Below are 9,037 nucleotides of genomic sequence, written 5' to 3' on the forward strand. Positions count from 1 at the left end.
GTCTATATGTATAGAGACACGGTGTGCCTACATGTCTTCATATATAGTTGCTAAATTACATGGGTTTGTTTATGTTTGTAAGTAGAGTGGAAAAATGGTCTCACAGCATCCACATTTGCAGGTGCATGGTGGCAAGGCACTGTATTTGTTTAAATGGCTATTTAAATCACAATGCTTATCTTTGTTCCTGTTTCTGTTTTGATGAGGAACAGTACAGTTTTACAGTCTTTTGTGATGTATTGACCTGAGATTAATAATGCCATTAACAGCACCCATTTCTTTCTCTCTTTCCTTTTTTTTTTGTATTTGTCTAAGCAGTCTTCTGGCATTGGAAAACTCTCCAACCTGACAGAGCAGATCAGCTCTAGTCACAGTCCTCCCATTGGCACACCCAAATCCCAAAGTGGTACACCTCGGCCAGGTTCTGTTGGTGGAGTTGTTGGTGGACACCTTCAAGGCACCAGCACTCCTTCTTCTACAGGGCATCCAGATGGTGAGCCAGCCCAAACCCTCCGAGGAGGAGGAACGTCAAACAGCATCAACCGCTCTGCAGTTCATTCACTGGGCCAAGGAAGTTCCGGCCCACAGTCTGTGGGAGTTTCAGGACCAGACAGAGTGGACAGGCCAGGTACTATTGCCCACCATGGTGCAGGTGTGTCTCCTTCGTCAAGTCCTTCTCTATTATCTGTATGCCATCAGAGCGAACTGGGCCAACGTGGAGGGCCAGGAAACACAGATGGCCTCTCTAAGGAGCAGTTGGAACATCGTGAACGCTCTTTACAGACTCTTCGAGACATTGAGAGGTTGCTTCTCCGTAGTGGAGCCAGTGCAGGCCATGAGGAACCTAATGGTAATCCTAATGGCACTAATGTTAATAACAATAATAGTAATGATGGAGGTAGAGGTTTGCAAGATGGTGAGAATGGTGTGGGGGATAGCAACAATGCTGGTATAACTGGTATGCCCCCTGTTGGTGGAATAAAAAAGTATGAGGAGCCGTTACAGTCCATCATCTCACAGACACAGAATCTTGGTGGGCCTGGATTGGATGACTCACTGATGGGCTCACACCATGTTATGCCACCTCATTCCCACCACCTATCCTCACCCTCAGGGTTAGACATGGGGCCCCTTATGGGACCTGAAGGTGTAACACCAGAGCAGCTAGCTTGGAGGAAGCTTCAAGAAGAATACTACCAGGAGAAAAGGCGGCAACACGACATGAACCCCCACCAACATCCCCAGCATTTCCGCATGATGCCAGAGATGGGCATGCCTGGGGGGCCTCAAATGCTGATGAGGGGACCCCCACCACCATATCATAGTAAACCCGGTGACCAACAGTGGGGGCCAGGGCCAATGGTAGGGGGAGGAATGGGAGGGAATTCACGACTAAAAGACATGCATCAGGAAGGTCCTCGAGGGCCAAGGTTTCTTGGACAGATGCGAGGTCCTTCAGGGGGTGGGGGTTACCCAGAAGGTCCTGGAGGAATTATAGGTATGGAGGGGTTGGGTCCTCAAAGACCTCCAAGGCCAGGCATGGGTTGGCTAGAAGAGATGCCTCCAAACATGAGTGGTGGAGGCCCATTTCATGGGTGCTATCCACCAGGGGGGCCTGGGGGACCTCCCCAGCCCTTTCAGGGTGATTTGGATCGCCCCATAACACGGGAAGAGATGTTCCGCAGACTCCATAGATTGGACTTGCAGCAGTTATCCAGACAGCAACAGCAGGCAGGGCTTGGAGGTCCTAGGATGATGGATAATACTGGGGGACCAGGCTTCCCCAATCCTGGAATGGGAGGAGGCCCGCCCTCCCGTAGTGATCCAATGGACTTTCCTGGTTCTCGGACTATAATGGGCTCTCCTATTGGTGGAGTAGGCAGTGATGGTGGCCCCACAATGAGAGACATAGTTGACTCTCCTTTAGGGGGTAGCCTAAATATGAATATGGGCATGAATATGAATCCACAGGGGCAGCAGTTCTTGGTTCAGAAGCTGAGGGGGGGTCCTGGAATTGGCGGACCACTTGGGGAGATGTTGAACCCTGATGACATCTCCCGCATTAGGGCTTCACAGAATGGCCGGGGTGGTGCTAACAAAGGAATGATCCCTGGCCCAGATGGACCTCTTCAGTTTTCTAACCAGAGCTCATTTCCTGGTAGTCAGGGTGATGGCTCATATATGCAGCAGCCAGGGCCTGATATGTTTGGACCAGACCAGCCAGGTCCTCCCCACATGAGCAACACCTCAAGACTTAGTCACATTCCCATGAACCCTGGCTCAAGAGGTACAGACCTTGGTGCCCGACACCCTCCTGATCTGCCCATTAGTGTTAACCAGATGGGATCCCCAGCTATACCTCAATCTCACCAGCTCAAATCACCCTCTCTTAGTCAGGAGCCATCACCCCTCATGCCTTCACCCTCTGCAGCAGGCCTGAAATCACCCAGCCAACTACCACAGGGTGGTCCGACTCACCCTCCTGCACCTGCAGCCTCTGGGGCTGGAACACCCTCTTCGACCTCTATCAAGTCCCCCCAGGTAATGGTCCCTTCTCTTGGTCTTCGCTCACCGTCTGGCTCCCCTGGACACCTTAAATCTCCAACCATGCCTGTTGCTTCACCTGGCTGGATTGCCTCACCCAAGAATACTATGCCTAGCCCTGGGGGGCCTTCTAGTGTCAAGGTCGCAGGCAATGGAGGTAGCACCTCCACTGATACAGGTAAAGTTAGAGGTACTCATACTACTAGAATTGTTTATTGAAATATGAAAAACTTTTTGGATTTTTAGGGTTTTGTGTATATTTATGCTTTAGCTTTAATTACATGTTTTTTGTTTGTCATTTTTTTGTTGTTGTTTATATTAGGTATGTCCCTGCCACCTAGGAGTTCTAACTCAACACCCATCAGTCAGCCTTCCAACTCTATCAATCCTAGTATGCCTTTCACATCCTCACAAGATGCCCCTCCCTCCCAGAATCCTTTATCCCTAATAATGTCTCAGATGTCAAAGTATGCCATGCCTAGCTCCACTCCGCTGTACCATGATGCCATCAAGACAATCGCCACATCAGATGATGAGATGCTAACTGATAGACCCCTCCTACCTGGAATCAACATGTCAGGTACAGATTTTTATAGTGAATCCAGAACTAAAACTGCATTATTTTTTTCCTTCAGATCATTGTTTGATTCCCTGTTATATTACTTTATCTTATTTTCTTTGTCTAAAAGAGAAGTTGAATTAAAATTATTACATGTAACCTTTTTTCCAGTAGGCAACATGGGAAATCACCAGTCTACGCAAATGCTCCTCAACTCGCAGGGTTCAATGGGACCTCACAGCGGTCCGCAAAGTCCAATGGGAATGGTTCTCCAAGGAGTCCCACAGCTATCCCACGATCCTTCTGGACCTATGCTCCCATCCCCTAACCCTATGGGAATGCCAGGAATGACCTCAGCAATAATAGGAGGTGGAGGGGGACCTCCAGATGGGATAGGGCCTTGTAATCTTTCCCCAATGCATCCCCAAAACCAGATGGGAGGATTCCCTCGCATGCAGGGACCACTTCACTCCCCTATTAGTGGAATGGGGCAGCAGTACCCCCAGCGCCCCGAAGAGGTCTTACAACCCCAACAGATGCACCTTCTAAGCAAAGGCATGTCTCACCAGCGGCCTCCTCTCCAACCAGACTCTTTTCCATCCATGCCCATGGGTGATGGTCCAGACCTGAGTGAGGTCATTAGGCCTACACATACAGGCATTCCTGAGTTCGATCTTTCACGTATCATTCCTGCAGACAAGCCCAGCAGCACCCTGCAGTACTTCCCCAAAAGTGAAGCCATGTCCCAGCCACAGCAAAATCCACACCAGGGCCAGCTGCCTCCACAGGCTTCATCTGCTCAACTTCTTAAACAACTATCCTCATCTGGACCTCCCCATAGCAACGTCCCCTCCTCCAACCCCCATATTGCTAACTTGCAGAACATGATGGCTGAGCAACAGCTGCCTCTACACCCCTCACATTCACATTGTGGAATGCGTCCAGGTATGGGCATGCCTCAGATTGGCTCCAGGGGCATGGGATCAGGAGGTGGTATGGGACCCATATGCCACCCAGGGCACATGATGGGCAGGACAGTCATGTCTCCACAACAACAACAACAGCTCCAACAACAACATCACCATCAGCAGCAGCAGGCCATGATGGCCAACAACCTCTTACAACACCCATCCCACCCTCCCCGTGGTATGCTGTCTCCACATCAGCTCCCTCATAATCTTATGGCCCAGCAGAATCTAATGATGATGCAGGCTAAGCAGCGGGGCATGACTCTCCCTGGGGAACACTTTGGCCAGCAGGGTGCCCTCATGTCCCCTCAGGGGCCTATGATGGGACCTCCACATTCACAGTCAGTCATGATGGGCCCCCAGAGTCTTAGACAACGGAGCATGTCCCTGGACAGCCCACTGGGCTATGGGCCTGGAAGTATGGCCAACATGCCCTTTTAATCTGGCTTCTCTGTAAAACTGTAGAAACCTTGTTTCTAAACGGCTATTTCTAACTTGTACATGTTTTTATTGCCACTGACTTAACTGTGCAATCAGATGCTAAAAATGTTGGTTTAAGTTGATTCTGAAGTTATTTTTTGGTGGAAAGAAAACTGTTGAGGGTTATCATTACAGTTAAGTAATACAATCTGAAGCCATTTTTTAAATATAATTGTAAAATATGTATATTTCAGATCAATGTGTTTGATTGCAAAGGCAAAAGGAAAAAGCCTCTTGGTCTCTATGTTCTAATTACATTCTGGCTACCAAACTGTTGTGGAAGGTTATATATATATATATGTAGTTGCTGTAAATAGGATGCAATTTGTGCTTGTTTGCAACTGTTCTGTATACTGTGTTTTATTAGAAATCTAATAACAAATATGAAAAAACATCAGTTCACTTTCTGTTGACCTTGTTTGATGTGTGTGAGGGTACATTTTTGACTGATGATCAAAAAAAAAAATATCAGGAAATAGGATTTCTGATTATTTATTACAAAACCATTTGTTATCTTGTATTTAATATTATACATTCAAAATACAATACAAAGCACAATAACATTTCATTTACTATGCTTCGCTTCGCTTATTAATGAAATTCAACCTCTGACTAACGGATTTTCCAAATTGATATGATTTCAAGCGCTCACATTATATGCATTTCGTCTTGTGCAGTGATCGACTCATGATGCAGGACAAGCTGTAAATCACAGATAGCTGCCAATTAAAGATGAAACAAAATCAGGAAATAGGATTATCACTTTTTATTTCCAATTATTTGTTACAAAACGATTTGTTATCTTGTATTTAATTTAATATAATACATTCAAAACAATGCAAATCACTAAAACATTTCATTTACTATGCTTAGCTTTGCTTATTAACAAAATTCAACCTCTGACTAACAGATTTTCCAAATTTATATGATTTCAAGCACTCTATGTGCATTTCATCATGTGCAGTAATAGGCTCAGAATGCAGGACAAGCTGTAAGTCACAGATAGCTGGCAATTTAAAGATATATATATTTTTCCAGCTGCTATTAGATGTACTGGCTACTTGTAGTAGCCTCTGAGACAGATAATCTGTTCAAATTTTTTGTGCGCTGACCTGACAAACATACACGCAGACACTTTATCTTTGCAAGCAACTGCAGGAGGTCTCTTCGGAAACGGACCCCAATGAAGGCATACAAGATTGGATTCAGACAACAGTGGGAGAAGCCAATGCTCTCAGTGACTATTATCGCCTGTTGCAATGTGTTGCGAGTATGACAGGTCTCCGGCATGGCACCCAACACCACCAAGGTATTCATGAAAATGGTGATGTTATATGGTAACCAGCACAAGCAGAAAACCAGTGTAACCAGTAGGGCCAGTCGAATAGCTCCTTGTTTCTCCAGACTTCTCTGGCTTTGGCAAAGAGTGATGATTACAGTTGTGTAGCAGTACCCCATGATCACCAGAGGCAGAAAGAAGCACAGCAGGTGTGTGATGAAGCGGCTGGTCAGCATCCAGTTGCTTGCATGGATGGCATGGCTGTTGTAAGAACAAAATAATCTGGAAGGGTTGTTCTTATCTTTCTCCACAGACAGGAACACCATATTGGGAAAGGTCACAAATAGACACAGGAGCCAGAGCAGTGCACAGGTGAGGTGAACGGTCTTAGGTCGACGGGTCTGGAGACTGGGGATGGCGTGCACAATGGCGAGGTAGCGATCGAAGCCAATGCATGCCAAAAGCAGACTCCCACACACCAGATTTAGGCGATTAACAAGGCCCAATAGCTTGCATAGGAAGTTTCCGAAAAGCCATCCGGCCACCCCTTCAGTAACCGCAAACGGTAGAGTGATGAGGAGGAGCAGGTCAGCCAGTGCCAGATGTAGCAGATAGATCTCTGTGATGCGCAGGTTCCTCCGCCGTTTAAGCAGAACGGTCAAGAGGAGGCCATTTCCTGTGAGGCCCAGGAGAAAAACCACACCATATACAAGAGGTTGAAACACGGTGTGAAAAAGATGCAGTGGGTTACTTTCATTGTCGCAGGTGTACAGTACTGGATCAGGAGGTCCTTCTGTCACACTGTCATTGTAATCTATTTCAAAATCCTGAAATAAACATTTCAGTTAGATCAACAGTTTTTGATTTCTCTTCTAGACACCACAAAATTTACAATGGAGAACCTCCACGATCAATCCAACGTGGGGTCTTAAAAAGTATTACAAGCTGATAAATCAATTTAGAGAAAATGAAGGCCCTTAAAAAGTATTAAAACACAAAGAGGATGGGCGCTTGTTAATACAAATTATCCAGTTGTTACAAATATACAATTAAAAGAGAAAACTCTGTAATAATTGACTTTACTGTAGATGTTTTGATAAGAGCAGGCTCTCCTTTACTCTCTGAGCCTGCTTCTGCCTCATCTTCAATTGAAGTTGGGGGAGAGTGGGGTAAGTTGAGCCAGTGGGTAAGTTGACCCAGTCCCTACATCTTGGCAACTGTACACTTTTACTGTCATGCGACAAAGTATTTTGGAACCACTAATAATTTCTGCCAGACTGTAAAAATCAGTTGTTTATCAGTTGTGTTATTAATTCAGCAACACATAGGCCTGTTACTGTTATACTTTTCATTAATAACCATTGCTATATCGATGATAACTTTAGTGCCTTTATGAATGTTTTTGGCACGACTTTGTGAAAATATAACTACAATATGAAATAGCATAGACATAACATACTTGTTCTACAGATCTCTGCACTAGTTATGCACTGTTTTGATAGCGTTGACAACATTTTGACAGATAATATGATGTGTGTGGGTTTTTTCTTCTTTTTTTTCCCATCTGTAATCACTAATGGCCAACAAACACTCTGCTTAGTCTGTTTAGTTATTTCACATGGGTTTGAATAAGTTTCAGTCAGATGGTCTTTTTACACACAGGTCTTATCTTACTGATTTGACTTGCGTCAACTTATCCCAAACCATATTTTGTGCATAATTTGCATCCTTAAATCTTACTGCTTAATCTTTGTCATTTATTTAACTGGAAACTGTTGCATTTGCAGAAAGTTATTTAAAGGAAATCTCACTTCCTGATTTTTTTTCAGTATTTAAAATTAATTATATTATTAATTAATTATAATTTATTAATAATACAATTAATAATTATTATTAATAACAACAACAATAATAACAATATAGAAAACTGTGATTTAGATAAAATTATTCACAAGAAACAATCTATAGATTTTTAATGTGGACTGTATTTTTTGCTGTTGTTCTTAACATTTACAATTAATTTAATATCGTAAATTTCTCTTAATTTATTTATTCATTACAGAATGAAAATTAAATCAATGATGATTAGCGGTCCACAGGAAACATCTAACCATAAATTATCATGAATAAACAATGCAGCAAAAAAAAATAAAAAAATAATAATAATAAAGTTGAGAGTTAAAAAATACTCACTTCAAGAATGATGTTCCCTGTTATTTGATCCATGTTTGTGGTGACTGCAACCATGCTATTGTCTCAGAAGTGTGCGTCCTCCACTCCGGGCTTAAAGAATGCAGTGTATCGTGATAAAAAACCCCTCTGAACAACCAACCCATGATTTACGCTCAAGACTCAAGTCTCAAGACACGCCTATTTAAAATATTCCTCCGAAAAGGACACGCATTCACCTTATTTGAATTTTTTTACAAAAACAATGAAAGAAACCCACACATTTCCTTTACAGAACAAAAGCACCCCCACTATCCTGCACTAATGGACATAGTTTGAACATTTGCACTAAACTCTCACACTCTGATCTTTATTGAGCTGCTCATTATTGCTGGAAGCTGCAGTGGTTTAGCACTGACAAATCTTAGCACGTAACACAACTAAAATTACAATGGCTTTATATTTTGAATTAAAAAGTAAAAGCGGATAATGAAGCGAAAATTATTGAACTTTGGCCACTACATAATTCCCATATTTATTTAATTATTTTAGCATTATCCAAATCTTTTAATAATAAATCAATAATAATAATACATTTTTGAGTGGTATAGTTCTATATATATGGTATAGTGATATATATATATATATATATATATATATATATATATATATATATATATATATATATATATATATATAAATAATGTTAAACATAGCAATAACATCTGAAAGTTGAAGTTTTTGGAATGTGTGCGTTTTATGGATTCTAGGTCAAATTCTGATTAATTATAATATTATAAATCTGGACACTACATAACATCTAATAAGTAGGCTATAAGTATAATGTCTTGCTAAGGCACGCATCACTTTCACTATTACTCTTTTTTGGTCTTAGATGTACTTCAGATGTTGCACTTTAACATATAAACCTCAGTAACCACCTACAAAGCCCTTGCTTCTTAGCAGCAAGTTTCGCACGGACAAGCACTGAAAAAAAAAAAAAAAAATTATATATATATATATATATATATATATATA

General features: G+C 42.5%; 2 protein-coding genes across 4 annotated transcripts in view; one reads left to right on the forward strand and one right to left on the reverse strand.

The window, feature by feature from the left end:
• Nucleotides 1-4,948, forward strand: part of bcl9l (bcl9 like) — a 41,867-nt gene extending 36,919 nt beyond the window's left edge. For 2 of the 3 annotated variants that reach the window (XM_026288058.1, XM_026288056.1), the window contains exons 7-9: nt 319-2,722; nt 2,867-3,124; nt 3,275-4,948. In XM_026288058.1, coding sequence (XP_026143843.1) covers nt 319-2,722; nt 2,867-3,124; nt 3,275-4,512 — 3,900 coding nt within the window. In that variant the 3' untranslated portion in view covers nt 4,513-4,948. The remainder of the gene's footprint in view (nt 1-318; nt 2,723-2,866; nt 3,125-3,274) is intronic. The other variant, XM_026288057.1, reaches the window with a different exon arrangement.
• A 632-nt stretch (nt 4,949-5,580) lies between these two features.
• cxcr5 (chemokine (C-X-C motif) receptor 5) lies at nt 5,581-8,064 on the reverse strand. Its single transcript, XM_026288060.1, has 2 exons — nt 8,024-8,064; nt 5,581-6,657 (listed from the first exon to the last, which is right to left on the reverse strand). The coding sequence occupies exons 1-2, from the start codon at nt 8,054-8,056 to the stop codon at nt 5,596-5,598; spliced, it is 1,095 nt and encodes a 364-aa protein (XP_026143845.1). The 5' UTR covers nt 8,057-8,064; the 3' UTR covers nt 5,581-5,595.
• Between the last annotated feature and the right edge of the window lie 973 nt (nt 8,065-9,037).

Source organism: Carassius auratus, chromosome 18 (assembly GCF_003368295.1).
Source record: "Carassius auratus strain Wakin chromosome 18, ASM336829v1, whole genome shotgun sequence".
In the NCBI taxonomy this organism is placed as follows: domain Eukaryota; kingdom Metazoa; phylum Chordata; class Actinopteri; order Cypriniformes; family Cyprinidae; genus Carassius; species Carassius auratus.

Coding starts and splice junctions, on each gene's coding strand:
- cxcr5 (XM_026288060.1), bottom strand. CDS start 8,056: ATGGATCAAATAACAGGGAACATCATTCTTGAA. Junction 6,658..8,023: donor CAGGGAACATCATTCTTGAA/GTGAGTATTTTT, acceptor TGTTTATTTCAG/GATTTTGAAATAGATTACAA.